Source organism: Triticum urartu, chromosome 4A (assembly GCF_056163025.1).
Source record: "Triticum urartu cultivar PI428250 chromosome 4A, HENAU_Tu73, whole genome shotgun sequence".
Lineage (NCBI taxonomy): Eukaryota > Viridiplantae > Streptophyta > Magnoliopsida > Poales > Poaceae > Triticum > Triticum urartu.
The window spans coordinates 517328768-517353288 of record NC_141876.1 but is presented as its reverse complement, the minus strand read 5'-3'; the positions used below and the strand labels follow the sequence as shown (position 1 = coordinate 517353288).

Below are 24521 nucleotides of genomic sequence, written 5' to 3'. Positions count from 1 at the left end.
TCGGGGGTCTCCGAGTCGGCGGGCTGTGCCGATGCCGCCGTCTTGAAGGCGAGCTTGAGCACTCGCAGCGCGTCTCCGGTGTCCCCGTGCACGGTGAGGACACCGCTGCTCCCGGGCATCTTCATGAGGTTGTACGCCGGGTGCGTCGCGGCCATGAACTGGGCCAACGCTGGGTAGCCGAGGATGGTGTTGTAGGGGAGACCGATGGGGGCGATGTCGAAGTCGACCAGCTCCGTGCGGAAGTTTTTGTAGGTGCCGAAGGTTACTGGGAGCCAGATCTGTCCCAAGGAGCTGGATGATCCGCCCCCAACGCCTGAGAAGGGCCGGCTGGGTTGCAGCCGTTCCAGGGGTATGCAGAGGAGGTTGAAGGCCTCAACCGAGAGCATGCTAAGGCCCGCACCGCCATCGATGAGTGTTTTGGTGACGGCCACCTGGCAGATGGTGGGGGTGCACAGCATGGGGAGCGCACCCGAGCAGGTCGAGTTGGAGGGGTGGTCCTCCGAGCTGAAGGTCAGGCCGGCCTTGGGCGCCGCCCGGTCCGGGAGAGCCCCCTGCCGCGTGGAAGCGGCGCTGACCCAGCGGATGAACGGCTTGACGTGGTGACTTGTAGGCGGCGCCTGCGAGCCGCCCAGGAGGGCCGCGATGACTGGGGGTGTTGGTGTAGCATGGTGGGCGGGGAAGAGGCTGCGGAGCTCTTCCCAAGAGGCCACGGAGGTTGCCGGCAGGTGGAGCAGCCATGCGCGCGGAGCGCCGGTGAGGGCCATGGGGAGCCAGTTGGCCATGACCCTATCGTCACCTCCAGCTTCGAGGATGGCCTCCTCGTATGCCAGCAAGAAGGCCAGTGGATCAGTCGCGCCGCTGTAGCGCGGCGGCGTCGTTGGCCTGAACTTGTCCGGCCACCGTGCCCGTTGCAGGGCTGGGGCCAGGGCTCGGAGTCCCCTGGCCCCCGTGCTAGCGCTGGCGGCCAGAGCGGGCGACGCGCTACTCATCGCGAGGCAGGTCGTGGTGGTGGCGGAAGGGAAAACTCCGGCGCACCCCTACCTGGCGCGCCAAATGTCGGATTTCGGGTTCCGGCTAACCCTTGAGGTTCGAACACTGGGGTGCGCGCGGAGATTTCGCCTTCTACCTACCTGCACCCCTCCGCCTCGCTAAGATCTAAGCTATGGAAAGAACAGCACAAGAGACACAGGGTTTATACTGGTTCGGGACACCGTTGTGGTGTAATACCCTACTCCAGTGTGTGGTGTGGTGGATTGCCTCTTGGGATGATGGTGATGAACAATACAAGGAAGAATAGCCTCGCGAGGGTCTGTTCTTGGCTGGGGGGATGAACTGCTAGGAGGGGTTCAGTTACCCTTCTCTCTCTCTCTCTTCGATTCTCTCTCCGATTTCCATCCCTCTACCCTGTGGGTGGCTAGTCCTATTTATAGGCAAAGGCCCTGCGCCTCTTCCCAAATATTGAGCGGGAAGGGCGCCAACAATTGGCCATTTTGAAGGGGAACATCTGGTATACTTATCCTGACTAAAGTTGGTCCTCGCCTGCCAAAGGCTCTGGTGGTGACGCTGGCTTGGGCTCCACAATGACTTCCTCCCTGCCGTTGGACTGGTCTTGGTCTCGTTGCACCGAAACGGGTGCCTTTGCTTGATGCTCTCGCCTGCGCTTGCTCCCTTTGCAGCAAAGAGGAAAGGAGGACACTGCGCGGGCAGGCGCCCGCCTGGCACCCTTGGTCGTCATGGCTTGCGTCACGGGCACCTCGTGAGGTACCCCGCCTTGATCTCTCCGCCTCCTCGCGAGCCAGCCTGATGAGGCCGTGCCTAAGGAAGCTCCGTGTCGTCCGCCCCGTGAGGCTTGGCCCCTCGCGAGGGTCTTGGGTCTGTGTTGATGAAGATGGGCCGCGCTGGGCCCCCTTTTGAGCCACGCCGCAGGCCGCAGGCAAGCAAGTCTGGGGACCCCCGTTCCCAGAACACCGACAGCGGTTATAGGAGCGATCTCCTGGATGCGGTCTGATGATAGATTTATGTCATGATCATCGGGGTGACCGGGGGTGGCAGCCGCGGTCTCGAATCCAGCAAAGATCAAGTCTCCATGGATGTCCGCAACGTAGTTCAAGCTCCAAAATCTGACCTGATGGCCAGGGGCGTAGCTTTTGATCTGCTCCAGATGGCCAAGAGAATTGGCCGACAATGCGAAGCCGCCAAACACAAAGATTTTGGCGACAACGCAGTGGAACTCTCAATGAAAGCACCAATGTCGGTGTCAAAACCGGTGGATCTCGGGTAGGGGGTCCCGAACTATGCGTCTAAGGTCAATGGTAACAGGAGACATGGGACACGATGTTTACCCAGGTTTGGACCCTCTCTATGGAGGTAATACCCTACGTCCTGCTTGATTGATATTGATGAATACGAGTATTACAAGAGTTGATATACCTTGAGATCGTAGTGGCTAAACCCTAGAGGTCTAGCTTGTATGGCTATGATAATGAATCTCCCCTATCCGAACTAAGTCCTCTGGTTTATATAGACACCGGAAGGATCTAGGGTTACACAAGGTCAGTTACAAAGAAGGGAATCTACATATCCGGTCGCCAAGCTTGCCTTCCACGCCAAGGAGAGTCCCATCCAGACACGGGTACAGTCTTCACTTTTCGTATCTTCACAGCCCATCAGTCCGGCCCATGGCTAACAGGCCGGACGCCCGAAGACCCCTTAGTCCAGGACTCCCTCAGCCCCCACCTTGGTTGCTTCCTCCTCTCTCCCACTAAGGCCCAATAAGGCCCATTGACTCCTTGGGGGTTCCGGTAACCCCCTGATACTCCGGCAAAAGCCCGAACTCATTCGGAACCATTCCGATTTCCAAACATAGCCTTCCAATATATCGATCTTTATGTATCGACCATTCCGAGACTCCTCATCATGTCCGTGATCACATTTGGGACTCCGAACTACCTTCGGTACATCAAAACACATAAACTCATAATACCGTTCGTCATCGAACGTTAAGCGTGCGGACCCTACGGGTTCGAGAACTATGTAGAAATGACCGAGACTCATCTCCGGTCAATAACCAATAGTGGAACTTGGATGCTCATATTGGTTCCTACATATTCTAAGAAGATCTTTATCGGTCAAACCGCATAACAACATACGTTGTTCCCTTTGTCATCGGTATGTTACTTGCCCGAGATTTGATCGTCGGTATCTCAATACCTAGTTCAATCTTGTTACTGATAAGTCTCTTTACTCGTTTCGTAATGCATCATCCCATAACTAACTCTTTAGTCACATTGCTTGCAAGGCTTATAGTGATGAGCATTACCGAGAGGGCCCAGAGATACCTCTCCAACAATCGGAGTGACAAATCCTAATCTCGATCTATGCCAACTCAACAAACACCATCAGAGACACCTTTAGAGCATCTTTATAATCACCCAATTACGTTATGACGTTTGATAGCACACTAAGTGTTCCTCCGGTATTCAGGAGTTGCATAATCTCATAGTCATAGGAACATGTATAAGTCATGAAGAAAGCAATATCAACAAACTAAACGATCATAGTGCTAAGCTAACTGATGGGTCTTGTCCATCACATCATTCTCTAATGATGTGATCCCATTCATCAAATGACAACACATGTCTATGGCTAGGAAACTTAACCATCTTTGATTAACGAGCTAGTCAAGTAGAGGCATACTAGGGACACTCTGTTTGTCTATGTATTCACACATGTATCAAGTTTCCGGTTAATACAATTCTAGCATGAATAATAAACATTTATCATGATATAAGGAAATATAAATAACAACTTTATTATTGCCTCTAGGGCATATTTCCTTCAGTCTCCCATTTTCACTAGAGTCAATAATCTAGTTCACATCGTCATGTGATTTAACACCAATAGTTCACATCTTTATGTGATTAGTTCACATCTCCATGTGACTAATTCCGAAAGGGTTTACTAGAGTCAATAATCTAGTTCACATTGCTATGTGATTAACACCCAAAGAGTGATCATGTTTTGCTTGTGAGAGAAATTTAGTCAATGGGTCTGCCACATTCAGAGCCGTATGTATTTTGCAAATTTTTCTATGTCTACAATGCTCTGCATGGAGCTACTCTAGCTAATTGCTCCCACTGTCAATATCTATCTAGATCGAGACTTAGAGTCATCTAGATCGGTGTCAAAAGCTTGCATCGACGTAACTCTTTACGACAAACTATTTTATCACCTCCATAACCGAGAAATAATTCCTTAGTCCTCTAAGGATAATTTTGACTGCTGTCCAGTGATCTACTCCTTGATCACTATTGTACTCCCTTGCCAAAATCATGCTAAGGTATACAATAGGTTTGGTACACAACATAGCATACTTTATAGAACCTATGACTGAGGCATAGGGAGTGACTTTTCATTCTCTTTCTATTTTCTGCCATGGTCGGGTTTTGAGTGTTTACTCAACTTCACACCTTGCAATACAGGCAAGAACTCCTTCTTTGACTGTTCCATTTTGAACTACTTTAAAATCTTTTCAAGGTATGTACTCATTAAAAAATCTTATCAAGCGTCTTGATCTGTCTCTATAGATCTTGATGCCCAATATGTAAGCAGCTTCACTAAGGTCTTTCTTTGAAAAAATCCTTTCAAACACTCCTTTATGCTTTCTAGAAAATTCTATGTCATTTCCGATCAACAATATATTATTCACATATACTTATCAGAAATGCTATAGAGCTCCCACTCACTTTCTTCTAAATACATGCTTCTCCAAAAGTCTGTATAAAACTATATTCTTTGATCAACTCATCAAAGCGTATATTCCAACTCCGAGATGCTTGCACTACTCCATAGATGGATCGCTGGAGCTTGCACACTATGTTAGCACCTTTAGGATTGGCAAAACCTTCTGGTTGCATCATATACAACTATTCTTTAATAAATCCATTAAGGAATGTAGTTTTCATATCCATTTGCCAGATTTCATAAAATGCGGCAACAGCTAACATGATTCGGACAGACTTTTAAGCATCGATACGAGTGAGAAAATCTTATCGTAGTCAACACCTTGAACTTGTCAAAAACGTTTTTCGACAATTCGAGCTTTGTAGATAGTAACATTACTATCAGCGTCCGTCTTCCTCTTGAAGATCCATTTATTCTGAATGACTCACCGATCATCGGACAAGTCAATCAAAGTCCATACTTTGTTCTCATACATGGATCCCATCTCAGATTTCATGGCCTTAAGCCATTTAGCGGAATCTGGGCTCATCATCGCTTCCTCATAGTTCGTAGGTTCGTCATGGTCTAGTAACATGACTTCTAGAAAGGATTACCATACCACTATGGTGCGGACCATACTCTGGTTGACCTAAGAGGTTCGGTAGTAACTTGATCAGAAGTTTCATGATCATCATCATTTGCTTCCTCACTAATTGGTGTAGGAATCACAGGAACTGATTGTTGTGATGGACTACTTTCCAATAAGGGAGCAGGTACAATTACCTCATCAAGTTCTACTTTCCTCCCACTCACTTCTTTCGAGAGAAACTCCTTCTCTAAAAAGGATCCATTCTTAGCAACGAATATCCTGCCTTCGGATCTGTGATAGAAGGTGTACCCAACAGTTTCCTTTGGGTATCCTATGAAGACACATTTCTCCAATTTGGGTTCGAGCTTATCAGGTTGATTCTTTTCACATAAGCATCGGAGCCCCAAACTTTAAGAAACGACAACTTGGGTTTCTTGCCAAACTACAGTTCATAAGGTGTCGTCTCAACGGATTTCGATGGTGCCCTATTTAACGCAATGCAGCCATCTCTAAAGCATAACCCCAAAACGATAGCGGTAAATCAGTAAGAGACATCATAGATCGCACCATATCTAATAAAGTGTGGTTACGACATTCAGACACACCATTACGCTGTGGTGTTCCACGTGGCGTGAGTTGCGAAACTATTCCGCATTGTTTCAAATGAAGACCAAACTCATAACTCAAATATTCTCCTCCATGATCAGATTGTAGAAACTTTATTTTCTTGTTACGATGATTTTTCACTTCACTCTGAAATTCTTTGAACTTTTCAAATGTTTCAGACTTATGTTTCATCAAGTAGATATACCCATATCTGCTCAAATCATCTGTGAAGGTTAGATACCCGCCACGAGCATCAACACTCATCGGACTGCACACATCAGTATGTATTATTTCAAGTAAGTCTGTTGCTCGTTCCATTGTTCCGGAGAACGGAATCTTAGTCATCTTTCCCATGAGGCATGGTTGGCAAGCATCAAGTGATTCATAATCAAGTGATTCCAAAAGTCCATCAGCATGGGTTTCTTCATGCGCTTTACACCAATATGACCTAAACGACAGTGCCACAAATAAGTTGCACTATCATTATTAAACTTATATCTTTTGGCTTCAATACTATCAAGATTTAGTAAAAATAGACCACTCATCAAGGGTGCATGACCATAAAAGATATTACTCATATAAATAGAACAACCATTATTCTCTGATTTAAATGAATAATCGTCTCACGTCAAACAATATCCAGATATAATGTTCATGCTTAACGCTGGCACTAAATAACAATTATTCAAGTCTAAAACTAATCCCAAAGGTAGATGTAGAGGTAGCGTGCCGACGGCGATCACATCGACCTTGGAACCATTTCCCACGCGCATCATCACCTCGTCCTTAGCTAATCTTTGCTTAATTTGTAGCCCCTGTTTCGAGTTGCAAATATTAGCAACAGAACCAGTATCAAATACCCAGGTGCTACTGCGAGCATTAGTAAGGGACACATCAATAACATGTATATCAAATATACCTTTCACTTTGCCATCCTTCTTATCCGCCAAATACTTGGGGCAGTTCCGCTTCCAGTGACCAGTCCCTTTGCCATAGAAGCACTCAGTCTCAGGCTTAGGTCCAGACTTGAGTTTCTTCACTTGAGCAGCAACTTGCTTGCTGTTCTTCTTGAAGTTCCCCTTCTTCCCTTTGCCCTTCTTCTTGAAACGGGTGGTCATGTTGACCATCAACACTTGATGCTCCTTCTTGATTTCTACCTTTGCAGCCTTTAGCATTGCGTAGAGCTCGGGAATTGTCTTATCCATCCCTTGCATATTATAGTTCATCACGAAGCTCTTGTAGCTTGGTGGTAGTGATTGAAGAACTCCGTCAATGACACTATCATCAGGAAGATTAACTCCCAGCTGAGTCAAGTGGCTGTGGTACCTAGACATTCTGAGTATATGTTCACTGACAGAACTATTCTCCTCCATTTTGCAGCTGTAGAATTTATTGGAGACTTCATATCTCTCAATCTGAGCATTTGCTTGAAATATTAACTTCAACTCCTGGAACATCTCATATGCTCCATGACGTTCAAATCATCGTTGAAGTCCCGGTTCTAAGCCGTAAAGAATGGCACACTGAACTATCGAGTAGTCATCAGCTTTGTTTTGCCAGACGTTCTTAACGTCGTCAGCAGCATCTGCAGCAGGCTTGTCACCCAGCGGTGCTTCCAGGACGTAATTCTTCTGTGCAGCAATGAGGATAATCCTCAAGTTATGGACCCAGTCCGTGTAATTGCTACCATAATCTTTCAACTTAGCTTTCTCTAGGAACACATTAAAATTCAACGAAACAACAGCACGGGCCATCTATCTACAACAACATAGACATGCCTCCCACTTAGATAGACAACCCTCTAATCATCCAAGTAATCACGTGATCCTTATCAACTAAACCATGTCTGATCATCACGTGAGATGGAGTAGTTTTCAATGGTGAACATCACTAGGTTGATCATATCTACTATATGATTCACGCTCGACCTTTCGGTCTCAGTGTTCCGAGGCCATATCCGCATATGCTAGGCTCGTCAAGTTTAACCCGAGTATTCTGCTTGTGCAAAAATGGCTTACACCCGTTGTATGTGAACATAGAGCTTATCACACCCGATCATCACGTGGTGTCTCAGCACGACGAACTGTAGCAACGGTGCATACTCAGGGAGAACACTTGTACCTTGAAATTTAGTGAGAGATCATCTTATAATGCTACCGCTGTACTAGGAATATAAGATGCATAAAGGATAAACATCACATGCAATCAAATAAGTGATATGATATGGCCATCATCATCTTGTGCCTTTGATCTCCATCTCCAAAGCACCGTCATGATCACCATCGTCATCGGCTTGACACCTTGATCTCCATTGAAGCATCGTTGTCGTCTCTCCAACTATTGCTTCTACGACTATCGCTACCGCTTATTGATAAAGTAAAGCAATTACATGGTTATTGCATTTAATACAATAAAGCGACAACCATATGGCTCCTGCCAGTTGCCGATAACAGTGTTACAAAACATGATCATCTCATACAACAATTTATATAATCACATCTTGACCATATCACATCACAACATGCCCTGCAAAAACAAGTTCGATGTCCTCTACTTTGTTGTTGCAAGTTTTACGTGGCTGCTACGGGCTTAGCAAGAACCGTTCTTACCTAGGTATCAAAAACCACAACACGGTATAGTGATTGCTTTTTGATCTTCAGAAAGAACCTTGTTCATTGAATCTGATTGAACTAAAGTTGGAGAAACATACACCCACTAGTCACCTGTGTGTGAATCACGTCGGTAGAACCAGTCTCACGTAAGCGTACGCGTAATGTCGGTCAGAGCCGTTTCATCCAACAATACCGCTGAATCAAGAATCAACTACTGACTGCAAGCAATATGTATATACCCACGCCCACAACTCCTTTGTGTTCTACTCGTGCATATAACATCTACGCATAGACCTGGCTCTGATACCATTGTTGGGGAACGCAGTAATTTCAAAAAAAAAATCTACACACACGCAAGATTCATCTAGGTGATGCATAGCAACGAGAGGGGAAGAGGATGTCTAAGTACCCTCGTAGACTGAAAGCGGAAGCGTTATGAAACGCGGTTGATGTATTCGAACATCTTCGTGATCCAATCGATCAAGTACCGAACGCACGACACCTCCGCGTTCTGCACACGTTCAGCTCGGTGACGTCCCTCGTACTCTTGATCCAGTTGAGGCCGAGGGAGAGTTTCATCAGCACGACGGCATGATGACGGTGATGATGAAGTTACCGATGCAGGGCTTCTCCTAAACACTACAATGATATGACCGAGGCGGAAATCTGTGGAGGGGGGCACCGCACACGGCTAAACAATCAACTTGTGTGTCTATAGGGTGCCCCTTCCCCCGTATATAAAGGAGTGGAGGAGGGGAGGGCCGTCCCTCTCTACGGCGCGCCCAAGGGGGAGTCCTACTCCTAGTAGGAGTAGGTTTCCCCCCTTTCCCTAGTTGGAGTAGGAGAAGAAGGAAGAGGGAGAAGGAGAGAAGGAAAGGAGGGCCGGCCCCCCTCCCAATTCGGATTGGGCTTGGGGGAGGTGCGCCCCCACCTTGACCGCTTCCTCCTCTCTCCCACTAAGGCCCAATAAGGCCCATTGACTCCCCCGGGGGGGAGGGTTCCGGTAACCCCTCGATACTCTGAAAAATGCTCGAACTCATCCACCATTCCGATGTCCAAACATAGCCTTCCAATATATCGATCTTTATGTCTCGACCATTTCAAGACTCCTCGTCATGTCCGTGATCACATCCGGGACTCCGAACTACCTTTGGTACATCAAAACACATAAACTCATAATACCGATCGTCATCGAACGTTAAGCGTGCGGACCCTGCGGGTTCGAGAACTATGTAGACATGACCAAGACTCATCTCCGGTCAATAACCAATAGCGGAACCTAGATGCTCATATTGGTTCCTACATATTCTACGAAGATGTTTATCGGTCAAACCGCATAACAACATACGTTGTTCCCTCTGTCATTGGTATGTTACTTGCCCGAGATTTGATCGTCGGTATCTCAATACCTAGTTCAATCTTGTTAGCCGCAAGTCTCTTTACTCGTTCCGTAATGCATCATCCCATAACTAACTCTTTAGTCACATTGCTTGCAAGGCTTATAGTGATGAGCATTACCGAGAGGGCCCAGAGATACCTCTCCGACAATCGGAGTGACAAATTCTAATCTTGATTTATGCCAACTCAACAAACACCATCGGAGACACCTGTAGAGCATCTTTATAATCACCCAGTTACGTTGTGACGTTTGATAGCACACTAAGTGTTCCTCCGATATTCGGGAGTTGCATAATCTCAGAGTCATAGGAACATGTATAAGTCATGAAGAAAGCAATAGCAACAAACTAAACGATCATAGTGCTAAGCTAACGGATGGGTCTTGTCCATCACATCATTCTCTAATGATGTGATCCCGTTCATCAAATGACAACACATGTCTATGGCTAGGAAACTTAATCATCTTTGATTAACGAGCTAGTCAAGTAGAGGCATACTAGGGACACTCTGTTTGTCTATGTATTCACACATGTATCAAGTTTCCGGTTAATACAATTCTAGCATGAATAATAAACATTTATCATGATATAAGGAAATATAAATAACAACTTTATTATTGCCTGTAGGGCATATTTCCTTCAAAAGCCTTATCTGCAAATGGTTTTGGAAATTGGAGATTTCTGAAGGGATACGACGGCAAATACTGTATAAAAATACCTTGAGAACCAAACCTTGTCAGAGATTGGAACTACACCTGGTGGCTCTCATTTTTGGCAAAGCCTGATGGGAATCAAGTTCATATTCTAGTAATATGCTAAGAGGATTATTGGAGATGGGGCTAAAACACTATTTTGTTAAGATATTTGGCTTGGAGATGAATCACTTGCTACAAAATTCCCTAGGCCGTGTGATGTATGCTTCACTAGTGAAGCTACTCTGAAGCAAGCTAAAACTAAAGGGTGGGATCTATTCAAATTCAGAAATTTTTACATGGAGAGACTACAGATAAGTGGAGCAAGCCCAAGGAGTTGGTGGATAATGTGTCATTGAGTGGAGATAAGATAAAGTGGCATCAAAGATCGGAAGCAAACATAATTTCACTGTTAGAGATTTCTACCTTCAACTGAAAGGGAATGATCTTGTTGGATACATATTCATATGCAAATTGATGATCCCTCTGAAGAACAAAGTTTTTTGTTGGCTTGGCTCATGCTTAGAAGTAGCATACTTACCAAACATAACCTGATCAAGAGAGACCGGGTTGGAAATGGAAAAAAAATATCTTTTCTATGCGCAGGAAGAGTCCATTACCCATCTTATGTTCGATTGTGCCTTTTCCAGGCTAATTGAACAAGTAATCTTATGCGCATTTGACATTCCTAGACCCCCGATGATGTTGGAGACATGGTTGAGGGATGTTGAGATCTTTCCCAAAAATTCAGCAAAAAATAGTGCTATGTGGAGGAGTGACTATTTGCTGGACTATGTGGAAAACTAGAAATTATGCGTGTTTTAAGAGAAAAAACCCTGATGATCCTGGAACTGTAATTTTCAGATTTTGCTATAATTTGAGTAATTGGAGTATCTTGGGAAAAGCCCCGGACGCGAAAGCATTGAAGTGCGTGTGAACTGTGAAGCTGATCAAGATGGTGATTCAAGATGTCTACATCTTGTGATGAGGTTGAAGCATAATCTTTGAGTTCTCGAAATCTTCACCTTATGAGCTACATCTGATCGCATTTCCTCTCGTGAGTACCTGGGAAGTGTGGACAAAACTGTAGCTAGAGATTGCACTCTCTACCTTCACCCATGTCTCAGCATTTCTTTGTTTCCTTTTGCTTTAGTTTCTTTGCTCTAAAGACTTTGGCGATTCATTGCTTTCTTCATGTTGGATGCGCTTCTGGCTACCGCACGTCGTCTCTCCTCTTCGTAGTTTCATGATGCTGCATGCCACTCGGTAGCTTTTTTTTTTCCTATTTTGTTTATGCTTTTTTTTTGGGGCATGATTATGTTGTTGCCCTGGTCGCCTTAGTTGCTTTGTGACTTTGGATTTTTTTTTTAGCATTAAAACTTTATTCATCAAATAAGAGCAAGATCATTTACATAAGAATGCAGAATAAAGTCCGGGACAGCGTCCCAAGTTTTAGACTTGCTAAGACTAAAACTATGCTTTGCTAAGTCATCCGCTACCATATTAGCTTCTCTGCTACAATGAGTAAAACTTTGGATCTGGTTGTATGGATGGTATGAATGTTTGCTTTATTTATAAAGCACTTGCCTATTTCTAGAGATTTCTATAATGAAAATCGACAAGGTAGCTCGTTGTTTAAAACAAAAGCGACTGAAATAAATGCTTCGTTGGGACTTAATAAAATCTGCATCGTATGGACTAGATGCTTTGCTTTCACAATAAAACAAATGAAGTCATACCCTGCAATTTCTCGCAGTACAAAAACTCTCCGTTCATTATTATGATGTATCACTACTCAGTACTCAACTCAGTACTCATCGCCTTCGTCGTCGTCGTCTTCACCCTCGGCTCCGACTTCCTCGTAGTCCTTCTCCAGCGCGGCCAGATCCTCCCTGGCCTCCGAGAACTCCCCCTCCTCCATCCCTTCCCCGACGTACCAGTGCACGAACGCGCGCTTGGCGTACATGAGGTCGAACTTGCGGTCGATGCGCGAGAAGACCTCGGCCACGGCCGTGTTGTTGCTGATCATGCACACCGCTCGCCGCACCTTGGCCAGGTCCCCTCCCGGAACCACCGTCGGCGGCTGGTAGTTTATCCCGCACTTGAACCCAGTCGGACACCTTCAATTTGCACGCAGCAGCAACGCAAGGAAGAAGGAGAAACAGAGTCTCAATGTCAGGTGATAACAATGGAGAAACTCGAGAAGGGATTTCGGACATACCAGTCGACGAACTGCACGGTCCTCTTGGTCTTGATGGAGTGGACGGCGGAGTTGACGTCCTTGGGGACGACGTCGCCGCGGTACATGAGGCAGCAGGCCATGTACTTGCCGTGGCGGGGGTCGCACTTGGCCATGACGCTGGACGGCTCGAACACGGAGTTGGTGATCTCGGGGACGGAGTGCTGCTCGTGGAAGGCCTTCTCCGCGGAGATGATGGGCGCGTAGGAGGAGAGCATGAAGTGGATCCTCGGGTACGGCACCAGGTTGGTCTGGAACTCGGTTATGTCCACGTTGATGGCGCCGTCGAACCGCAGCGACGTGGTCAGGGACGATATCACCTGGGATATCAGCCGGTTCAGGTTGGTGTAGGTCGGGCGCTCGATGTCCAGGGACCTCTTGCAGATGTCGTAGATGGCCTCGTTGTCCAGGAGCACCACCACGTCGGTGTGCTCGATCAGCGAGTGGGTCGAGAGCACGCTGTTGTATGGCTCCACAACGGCCGTCGAAATCTGAAACAGGCAATGGTTTCAGTGAAAATGGTCTAGCTGAAACTTGCTCAAATTTTGTGAAGTTTGACTCAGGACAGAGCTAATATGAAAAGTAAATAAATAGAGAGGGAGTAATAGTACCTGTGGTGAAGGATAGATGGTGAAACCGAGCTTGGATTTCCTGCCATAGTCGACCGATAGGCGCTCCAGAAGCAATGAACCAAGTCCTGAGCCAGTTCCGCCACCGACAGCATTGAAAACCAAGAAACCTTGGAGGCCAGTGCAGTTGTCCGCCAATTTTCTGATCCGGTCAAGGCAAAGGTCCACCACTTCTCTTCCAACTGCAGCATCAGAAACAGGGTTTACAGAAAGGAGTATTTGTTAGTAGGAACATAGGGCTGTTTCCCAAGCATGACAATTTTAGTACTCGACCTTGTAGACATTTCAGACAGCGTGCAAACAGCTCAATTTCAGCTGTCTGAAACGACTTATAAAAAAGAACGGAGGCAGTAGTTAAACTGGGTTGCCTCAAGGATGAAAGGGTGTTCTATTCCTTGTATGGGCACTAAACCTCAGCATGAAATGATTAAGTTATGGACATGACTCCCACCTGACACCTGTAGCATGTTGCTTGCAATTCGTGAATTCTACTCGTATTACAATTAGAGACATTTTCAATACCCATTATTTATACTGAAATTCAGTATAACGCTTCTGAGCTCGAAATTCCATATGGACTCTTGACTAAAGTTCTTTATCTTAAACAATAAGAAAAATATATTTTCTATTTCTCAGCCGTATTAAAAATAACCAATTATATTGTGCACAACTGACAAAAAGAACTGACCAGTTGCTCATTTCCAAACATAAGTTAGAACAGAAATTATAAAATGTTCAACTACCCAAATTTCATTAGATGACGAATCGACGATCAACATTCAAGATCCTCAAATTATAAATAAGAATCGCTCAGTTGACTTCTAAATAGTTGGTGTTCAGAAAAGATCTTTTTGGCAAAAAGGTAGGTGAGGCCGAAGCATGGTACTCTACCTGTGTAGTGTCCGCGGGCAAAGTTGTTAGCAGCATCTTCATTGTGGGAGATGAGCTGCTCAGGATGGAAGAGCTGGCGGTATGCCCCCGTCCTCACCTCGTCGATGACCGTGGGCTCCAGATCGACGAACAGGGCCCTCGGAACATGCTTCCCTGAACCCGTTTCGCTGAAGAATGTGTTGAATGCATCCTTTGCAACCCCAACCGAGGTATCACTGCAATCCGATGATAAAAACTTCAGATGGAGCTGGTCAGTTTTTTCAGATTCTATCATGCAAAAACCAAATTGATCCTGAAGCAAGTGGTGTCACCAAATCACAAACAATACTTCGGGCTGTGCTGCTCAGGGGCACGCTAAAATTAAACCGGATCATCCAATCCATCTAGTAAATAAAATCCAAGAGTATTTACATATGTTCAGCACCCACAATTCAAGAACACCATCGGATAGAATCTAATCAAGATAAATTATTCTTCAGGAGAAGAACTCCGATCAAGAGAAAGGGTGACCATGAGTATTTCTCGGAGCTCTGTAAGGAAGAGGGCAACAAATCGGAGCAGAGGAGGAGTAGCTGACCTGGGCATGAGGCCGTCGGGCTGGATGCCATGCTCGAGGCAGTAGAGCTCCCAGCAGGAATTCCCCACCTGGATGCCCGCCTGCCCGATGTGGATGCTTATGATCTCCCTCATCGCTCAATCTGATCAGCTCTGCTCTGCTGTGCAGCTCTGTGGCCTCGGAAGCTCAGAAATAATAGCACCTGCGCCAGGAAGCAGCCAGAAGGAGACGGAAAGGGCTTGCAGAACAGGGGGGAAAAGGTTGGAGGGGAGAAGAAGGAGCGAGGCTGCACGGCGGCGTTACCGGACTCGCGAGCTAGCGGAAAGCGATGGATGGATGGATTACACCGCACGCACGTCGGAAAGCCACCGGTCGTAGGGACAAAATCACTGGGCGTGGACGACCTGGACCATGTCTCGCTCCCACCACCGGTGCCAAACCGAATGCTGCCACCATGATGGCGAAGGGACGATGCGTCGCTGCCGTCGTGAGACCGCAACAAGACGCTATCGTCGAAGGCGCCGTTCACTGATGAGTTCAACGGCAGGGGTGCTGGCTATCTTGATGTGAAGGCACGCAGCCATGATGCTTGGGATTAGCCGCTGGCACCACTGCTCACGATGGGACTCTGCTGTGCACTAATCGAATAGCTAGCTACTCCTATCTATCTACTCATGTTATTGAAAAGTACTCCTACATGCAATGAATTGTTCAGTGTCAAATACAGTAAAACACGCACTGACGCACATCACTTTGATCCTACCGCCAGTACCACGAGACTGTCAAGAGGTGGAAGCTAGCAGCATAGAATGGTTTATTTTGCAGTTTCTTGGCTGGTCACCCGCTGCTGTTCATCACCATGTTTTTTTTTTGAAACAAGGATGTTCATCACCATGTCGATCCACGGATAGCCGCTGCTGCTTCCACGTTCCAAATTCTCGGTCCCCGTGCCAGTTCGATCTGTGAACATTCCTTCCCACCACGCCGCTCGCTCTGCGGCACGGCAGGCAGCAAAGCAGCGGCCAGGCTTCGCCGGTCTGCTGCTGGCTACTGCGAGAGGTTGCACATGCCGGGGTGCAGCGGGCACCAGAGCGGCTGGAGGGGCTCGGCGCGGATGCCGCGCGCCACCATCCGGTGCCTCCAGTCGTTGAGCCGGTCCGTGGCGTTGGCGTAGCGCTTCCGCCCGCTGGCGCCCTTGTTCCCGGACCAGAGCGTCTCCGCCGCGGCGGCGGCCCTGGGCCAGAGCCTGCCGTCCAGCACCGCGGCGTCCGACTGCTCCGACCACAGCGCCACCTCGCCGCCCAGCACCAGGTTGGCCTCCTCCTCGGTGAGCCCGTGCAGGATGTCGTAGTCGTACACGCGCTGCCACGTCTTGAAGGGCGCGCACCACGACCCGCCCGTGCCCCCGGGGTCGTTGAACAGCGGCGCGCCGTCGCCCTCCTCCTCCTGCTTGTCGTACCGGCTGTCGTTGCCCACCCACCCGCCGTGCCCGCAGTCCAGGTAGTAGTAGGCCGCCGAGGAGACGATGGCGCGGTACCCGGCCGCCACGATCCGCTTCGTGTTCTCGGCCCCGTTGTTCCACGTCTGCAGCACCGTCGTCTCCTTGGGCAGCGCCGTCGCCCCCACCATCACCTTGGGCCCCAGGAGCACGTCCTCCCAGTACACCACCGTGCGGTTCAGCTCGTGCACCATGAACGGCCGCGTCGCGTTCACGAACAGCTCCAGGAGGTTGTCGTGCGTGCCGCCCTCGCTCAGGAACCGCCGCACCACCGGGTCGTCCTCCCAGCACGCCGTGTTCACCTCGTCGGCGCCGCCGTGGAGGAACGGGTCCGGGAACAGGGCCGACAGGTCACGCAGCACGTCCTGCGCCACGCGGTACGCCTTGGGGTTCAGCGGGTTCAGCTGCCCCGTGCAGGGCTCCGCCGCCAGCGCGGGGCTCGCCGTGGGCGCCCAGAACTTGTTCGCGCAGGTCACGATCTCCGGGTACGCTGCCGCCCACGAACCCGTGTGCCCTGATGAAATGTGCGAAACAATGGCATTGAAGATAGATATTGCGGTGGCCAAATGCGGGGAAGACGAGCTAGGGGTTTCTTACTCACCGGGCATGTCGATCTCGGGGATGACGCGGACGCCGAAGGCGGCGGCGTAGTTGACGATGCGGCGGACGTCCTTGTCGGTGTAGCGCATGAAGGGGGAGTAGGAGCCGAGGTGGGCGAGGCTGGGGACGGTGGGGAGGACGATGGGGAAGGACTGGGCGTCGGTGATGTGCCAGTGGAAGACGTTGAGCTTGTTGAACGCCATGGCGCGGATGGTGTGGAGGATGTCGCGGACGGGGTAGAAGTTGCGGGCGGTGTCGAGAAGGATGCCGCGGTGGGTGAAGAGGGGGCGGTCGGAGATCTCGATGCCGCTGGGGACGATCGACTGGCCGGCCGCAGCCTCGCCGCCGCCGGCCCATGCGAGCTGGGAGAAGGTCTCGAGGCCGCGGATGGCGCCCCAGGGCGTGGCCGCGGAGATGTCGGCGGAGGCCGAGTCCGCGGGCACGGAGAGCGTGTAGGACTCGTCGACGTCGGGGCCGAGCGGGACCTTGGCGTCGGCGACGGAGAGCGTGAGGAGGCGGACGGGGACGCGGGCGACCGTGTAGTTGGCGGGGGGCACCAGCGGCGTGTGGCGCTCGGCGCGGATGTGGCGGGTGTAGTAGGCGATGGCGTGGCGGAGGGCCGGGTGGGGCGGCACCGCGCGGATGCTGAAGGTCGGGGTGAGCGGCGCGTACACGACGGACGGCCACGAGATGGACGTCGGCTTGGGCCAGACGAACACTTTCTGGTGCGGCTGCGGCGGAGGAGGCTTCGAGGGCGGCGGCGGGCGGGCGGCGGGTGCGGCCGCTGGGCGGAGGAGCAGCAGGAGGAGGACGAGATACGGCAGTGCTGCTGCCATGGCCGGCCGGGGTTTAGGAGGAGTGGATGAGGGATTTCGGCGTGTTCGGTGGAGTGAGCTGCGGCCATTGGGGATCTGGTGGTCTTTTTTTTTTCCTTTGAGTGGAGGGGATCTGGTGGTCAGTCGCTCTACTTTTCTCTGGCTGACTCGGTTCGAGGGCTCGGCATATGCCCCATCCGCAATACACGGAGGTAGAAAACCCGTGAGGTGAGACGGTGAGCAGCTAGTCGGCGAGCGTTTCATCGGAGTGTTTACAAATGAATGGTTCGGGAGCGCTCCGCGCACAACACTTGTCGCGCGCGGAGCTTTCAGAAAAGAAACCAGCCAATGTGGTCCCGATTTTTCTTTTTCGTTTTCTGATTTCGTACGTTTTTTTTGAACCGGGCATTATCCCTTTCCATTACTGCAACATAACAGAAATATATCAAATGTCCAGAGAAAGAGGCAGGAAAGGGGAAAGCGAGTTCAGGCATCGCCGGGAAACCCACTGTAAGCACTCGCCATCGAGATTACCTACTGTGGGACGAAAACCCGGCGACACCATTACATCACAGTATCAAACCAAAACTACCAGACTGTTTTTAGTAAGCAAGGATAAAAGGGCCTAATCACCCAACCCACACACAACCAGCATAAACAGCTTCCCTCTCAGAGCAACAGCAGCAGGAACCACCTCTTTTGTACTTGGTCTTCTTCATTTGTTCTGGCCTCAGCAGGCTCCCTCATCCTGATGCGCCCCAGCACATATCTGCATCAGTCTTGAAGCATTGCTCTTCAACATGTTCGCTCCAGTCCTAGTCCTCTGCGTCCTTTTGCTGTTTCATCAACCCTGCCCAGTAACAAAGGAGAGCACAAGCAGAGAAAATGCATTCAAAAGGGTTTCTCAGAGGTACAAATTCGAATGTAACTCTGTTACAACACGTCCAAATCGCCCAACATATGGCAGCAATGCCCACTGTGTAAAAAACTTCTCCTTCTGGGAAAAATGAGTGGCACCACACATATGCTTGCCATAGATCATTTGGGCATAAGTTAGTCCCAAACATACAAGCCATTGCTCTCCAAGTTACCCTGGCCACTTGTAACGCCCCGGACACACCCGCCGGTGGTCGTTACTCCTGGCGGGATCTAGACTGGCCCCACAGATCAATACTAGTCTTTTCTGCGCACTTTGTCCTCACTCGTGCGCACCCAGGAGCAACTTCCCGGTCGGTCACCCATCCTGACACTACTCCAAGCTGAGCACGCTTAACTTTGGAGTTCTGTCCGAATGGGCTCCCGGAAAAGAAGGAATTCCTTATTGATATGAGTAGTCTATCATCCCTAATAAGCCAGACTATCACACCACTGGGCAGGTAAAAAAGAGATGCTGGGATGTCTCTTTTGCTGCACAAAAGGAGCATTTTGGGTCTTTTTTCCACCCCCTGTGCTTCATCACATCTCTAGTTAAAATAGCATTTTGCGATAGTTGCCACATAAAAATTTGGATCTTCAGAGGTATACTTGCCCTCCAGATCGAGTTATAGTCACACCCCACAATATGCTTTTCCAAGAAAGTGTAAACTGAGCGGGTGGTGAAGTAAGTTTTAGACCCCAGCCCCCATTTGATTTTGTCCTCCTCACCAGAAACGCAAATCTTACTGACTGTATCTACTATCTGATGCCACTGTTCCCCCATTTCATGGTTTAGCCTTCTTCGAAAGAAAGACATGGGATCAGCCGTAAGACAAGTATTGACAGTACATTCAGGAAAATTGCATATAGAGAACAATCTGGGAAATTGTTCACAAAATGGAACTTGATCCCCAATAGGGTCCTTCCAAAGTCTGGCTATATTACCAGATTGTATCACCACACGTCTACCTGCCATATAAAGGTCTTTTACTTTCATTATTGCCTTCCAACAGGGGGAGTCGCTGGTTTTCCCTTTAACCGAGGCAATAGTATCGCTGGTTTTCAGGGGGAGTCGCTGGTTTCGTACGTTTTGAAGTCTAACCCTCGTAGTACTTCTATTTTTGTTTTTTCCTTTTCGCGTGATAACAGACACAAATACCAGGCTACCGCGTTGTTGGTTCTCTATTTCCCTTTCTTTTCGCATTATATTTCCAGGAAATGAAGATTTATAGGGTAATTACGGGCGGGGGTTTCCAACACTATCGAATGTCAGCTTTCAAGTAAGCAAAGATAAACTTTATCATGCACGCACTAGGGTGGGAAGCATGTTCAGGCATGGGTGTCGACCGTCCAAGCGCACAGATTTGAATGAAGCCTCTATTATAGGCACAAGCGTATAGTACCAGAGGCATGAGGTGTATCAGCTTGCTGACTTAGACCAGCGGCACAATCATGTAGCTTGTTATATTAGCTTGGTCGTGTAGTGTGTTTGCCATTGCGGTGGCACACAACGCCTCCGACGCAAGGCGTCTCCTGCTCGCCTTCGCTCATTAAATTTTCATAAACATCTTGAAGGGGGCCTGCCAATGTCAAAACTGACAGATCTCGGGGTAGGGGTCCCGAGCTGTGGATCTTGGATCGAGGGTAACATGAACGGAGGAGACGATGTTTACCCAGGTTCGGGACCTCTCGATGGAGGTAACCCAGGTTCGGGACCTCTCGATGGAGGTAAAACCCTAAGTCCTGCTCTTTTTTATATTTATGAAGTTGTATCAAGTATAGAGTTTATCTACCTCAAGATCGTAATGTGTGGTCTAACTCTAAGGCTAGGTGAATGATTTTGCGTTGATGTCCCCTCTACAGGCTAAAACCTCTGGCTTACATACACGCCAGGGAGGGTATCTAGGGTTACAAGGCTAGCATCTAGGAGCAAGGCGGCAGGAGGGATCTTGGAGTATACGTCAAGTCTTCGGTGGAGGTAGTCTTGATCACGCCTCCTGCGTAGGGCCTCAGGAGTCCATCTTGACCACAAATGAGGGCCCATGAGCCCAACTCGAGGAGAATGGGCTGACTGGGTTAGTACCCCCTTATCCAGGACACCGTCAGTAGCCCACGAACTGGTCTTCTATGTCAACGATGTCTTTCCCGATAATAATAACCTCGGATCCGGAGTCCTTGGCTCGATAGATGAGTTCCACCTTATAATCCTTAGATCACCCCTTCAAATGAGCGATGCCAGCCGAGGCTCAGCCGAACTTGTACTATCTTCCCGAAGAGGTCGGATAACTTAGCCTCGAAGGCCAACCATCTCGGTGTGGATAATCCCACTTAGTCTGACAACTTTATCGAAATGACTCACCCCACGATAGGTGGAGCAGTTATCGCTTCCCCCAAATCGCGGCAGACTAAGTTATCCTGTCACGATTACCGGCCCAACCCGGGGAGAATGGGCCGACCGGGTTAATACCCTGTCGGCGTTCTGGGAATGGGGGTACCCAGACTCGCCTGCCTGCGGCCCACGGCGTGGCTCTGTCAGCAGCCCAGTACGACCCAACTTCAACATCGACAACCCAAGACCCTCACGAGGGGCCAAGTGTCGGTGTCAAAATCGGCGGATTTCGGGTAGGGGGTCCCGAACTGTGCGTCTAGGCTGGATGGTAACAGGAGGCAAGGGACACGAAGTTTTACCCAGGTTCGGGCCCTCTTGATGGAGGTAAAACCCTACGTCCTGCTTGATTAATATTGATGATATGGGTAGTACAAGAGTAGATCTACCACGAGATCGGAGAGGCTAAACCCTAGAAGCTAGCCTATGGTATGATTGTTCTGTATGTTGTCCTAAAGACTAAAACCCTCCGGTTTATATAGACACCGGAGAGGGTTAGGGTTACACAAAGTCGGTTACAATGGTAGGAGATCTACATATCCGTATCGCCAAGCTTGCCTTCCACGCCAAGGAAAGTCCCTTCTGGACACGGGACGAAGTCTTCAATCTTGTATCTTCATAGTCCAGGAATCCGGCTGAAGGTATAGTCCGGCCATCCGGACACCCCCTAATCCAGGACTCCCTCAGTAGCCCCTGAACCAAGCTTCAATGACGACGAGTCCGGCGCGCAGTTTGTCTTCGGCATTGCAAGGTGGGTTCCTCCTCCAAGTACTTCATAGAAGATTTTGAACACAAAGAATAGTGTCCGGCTCTGCAAAATAAATTTCCACATATTGCCATAGAGAGAATAATGTTCACACCAATCTAATCTGCTGATGTATTCCGTAGCATGACAACACCACAGCCAAGCCTTTATTCGAATCGTTTTATTATCCCACCTCAGCGTGTCATGCAAGGCGGTTTCCTTGGCACGTCTTGTTAAAGCAGAGATCGTGTCCCCTTATTCCGGGATTCTCATCGATACGAGCATGGGTAACCCAACCGCTTCTAGGACTCCTAGACTATAGGCAAGTCCAAACGGCCACGGAGAGGACGCTTGATATTCACCCTCTTTATAAAGGGACAAGGCTTTTATTTTTTCCCTCCCGTGCTCAATCGAATCCTTCCCCCACCTCAAGCTCAAACACCCAAAGTTCAGGTCAGGTGCTCCGAACCTTCAATCATGTCCAAATCTAGCCTTCAAGGCCGATGGATGCCTTCCTCCGTTACGGAAGAAGGCATCAAAAAGTTGAGGGAGGCCAGATATCTGACCGTCGAGGTTTCGCATCGGCTGCCTGCCCGAGGGCAGGTCGTCCCCTCCCCCGAACCCAACGAGAACGCCGTGTTCGTCCCCCACTTCCTCCGAGGTCTAGGCCTTGCTCTGGATCATTTCGTCAGGGGTTTGATGTTTTATTACGGGCTAGATTTCCATGATCTAGCTCCGAACTCCTTTCTTCATATCACGACATTTATTGTCGTGTGTGAGGCCTTCCTCCGGGTTACCCCTCACTTTGGCCTATGGCTCAAGACCCTTGAAGTAAAGCCGAAGATGATCGAGGGGCAACATGCAGCGTGCGGAGGTGCCTCAATATGCAAGATGACGGGAGCTCCATGGCCCAAAGGTTCCATTCCAGAGGTGTCTGAATTGTGGCAACATGAGTGGTTCTACATCACGGCTCCTAGAAGTGCCAAGTGGGCGGCCGCCCCTGTTTTCCGCTCGGGCCCTCCACCACAACTGATGTCATGGATCAGCAGAGGTCTGAGCTGGGGTCCAGCCAAGGACATGCCTATACTGCAAAGCCGCATTCGAGATCTCTTCAATGGAGATTTTAGTTTGGTTGCGGTAATACAAGTTATGCTGGTTCGTCAAGTCCAGCCTTGCAAACGCCGGCCCCTTCGCTTGTGGGAGTTCAATCCCGAGGGGCCGCATTGCATTCAAAATTTCCTCGGCCTGACGCACGAGGAGATGTACAAGTCATTCTTCGGACCTCAGGTAGAGTGTCCGGAAATCACCGAGGACGTGGGCCTGAGCAGTAACCGTGCCGCCGAACAGGTAAGGAATCTTTCGGCCAAACATACTATCTCTCATTTGTTACGAAGTTATTTCTGAGAGTTTGCTTTTTGACTAGGACTGGCTAACAAAGGCGAAGTTGATTCGGTGTTCGGCCCCCCTCCCTGAGGGTTTGGACAATCCGGTATTGGAAAAGATGCTCCAGGTCACACCTTGCCCGGAGCCCTTGAAGGAAGATACTGGGGAGGATAATACGGGCGGACGCGGGCCCCCAACGCTGCCCATTCTAACCGAGGGAGCGAGCGTCTTCATGAAGGAAGACGACCGAAGGAGGAAAAGGACTGCGCCCGGGGATTCGGAAGCCGAAGCTTCCAAACGGGAGAAGAAGTCTCCCACAGAGGGTACTACCTTGGGGGGGTGCTTTTGCCGCACAAAGTCCGCGGGGGGATCAATTCTCCAGCGAGTCATAAGTGACCCGAAATACTTTAATAGTACAGGTATGCCATCTTTTTCTTCTGAGAAAATAACCACCGCATATATCTTTGCAGTTCGGGCCTTAGCCCCTCTCAAATGAGCTCGTCTTCGGGGGATCTTCTTCCAGAGATGATGGAGAGCGAAACGCCTCCTCCGGACTCCTCCGCTCCGGAAGCGGGCGACCCGAAGTGTCATCGCGGAGGGCCTCTCCGAGTCCGGTGAGGCCAGAAGATAATCCCATTGACTCCCCAAGCTCCCTGTGTCCGGCTCCCAAAGAGAGCAGACAAAAGAGTCCGGCACCGTCTAGTGTGCGATCGGATGTTCTGAGGGAGTAGGTGGGGCGAGCGGCCATCTCAGATGAACATCGTATGCTGATGAATACGGTGATGGAGAGAATCTCGTCCGCCGAAAGCGGATTGCATGAAGCTTTTATGAGTCTACTGACAGGCTTTGAGGTACGTAAAATAATGTATGATAGTCCTGCACATGCTAGGTGTGCCCTGTGTAGATAGTAGCCCCTGAGACTCTGGTTGTCGTCGGGAACAAGGATGAACAGAGGATCATATTCCCAGGTAATAACCATACTGCCTCTATGTGCAGGTGACGGAAGCTCCGGTGGCTAGCCGGACTAGCGAGTTTGCCCATTTAAAACGGCAGTTGGATGCGGCAGACGCCGACATCGAGCTTGTTAACAAAAGGCTTGACGAGGCACAGGGTAAGTGTCATTATCTGGTAAACGCCACATAGTAAGAGCAGCATGATGCCAGTATCTTTAATATGTTGTGACTGCAGATGGAGCTGCCATTGTTGAAGCCTTGCGGGCAGAACTTGCCCGAGCCAAGGAACAAGC

The 24521-nt window shown here is 49.3% G+C and overlaps 2 protein-coding genes across 2 annotated transcripts; both read right to left on the bottom strand.

Moving 5' to 3' along the window:
• Positions 1–12269: 12269 nt before the first annotated feature.
• On the bottom strand, positions 12270–15359 carry LOC125552488 (tubulin alpha-2 chain). Its single transcript, XM_048716063.2, has 5 exons — positions 14955–15359; positions 14378–14592; positions 13469–13668; positions 12840–13348; positions 12270–12738 (listed from the first exon to the last, which is right to left on the bottom strand). Exons 1-5 carry the CDS (start codon positions 15065–15067, stop codon positions 12426–12428), a joined length of 1350 nt encoding a protein of 449 aa, XP_048572020.1. The 5' UTR covers positions 15068–15359; the 3' UTR covers positions 12270–12425.
• Positions 15360–15610: 251 nt separating this feature from the next.
• On the bottom strand, positions 15611–18115 carry LOC125552487 (beta-hexosaminidase 2). The gene is made up of 2 exons (XM_048716061.2): positions 17033–18115; positions 15611–16945 (listed from the first exon to the last, which is right to left on the bottom strand). Exons 1-2 carry the CDS (start codon positions 18108–18110, stop codon positions 15981–15983), a joined length of 2043 nt encoding a protein of 680 aa, XP_048572018.2. The 5' UTR covers positions 18111–18115; the 3' UTR covers positions 15611–15980.
• Between the last annotated feature and the right edge of the window lie 6406 nt (positions 18116–24521).

Excerpts from the sequence above, each read along its gene's own strand:
- LOC125552488 (XM_048716063.2), bottom strand. The coding sequence starts at position 15,067 with ATGAGGGAGATCATAAGCATCCACATCGGGCAGGCGGGCATCCAGGTG. Across the intron at positions 13,669-14,377 it reads TGCCCGCGGACACTACACAG|TTGGAAGAGAAGTGGTGGAC; the intron begins GTAGAGTACCAT and ends CTGATGCTGCAG. Across the intron at positions 12,739-12,839 it reads ACCGTGCAGTTCGTCGACTG|GTGTCCGACTGGGTTCAAGT; the intron begins GTATGTCCGAAA and ends TGCAAATTGAAG.
- LOC125552487 (XM_048716061.2), bottom strand. The coding sequence starts at position 18,110 with ATGAAACGCTCGCCGACTAGCTGCTCACCGTCTCACCTCACGGGTTTT. Across the intron at positions 16,946-17,032 it reads CCCCGAGATCGACATGCCCG|GGCACACGGGTTCGTGGGCG; the intron begins GTGAGTAAGAAA and ends ACATTTCATCAG.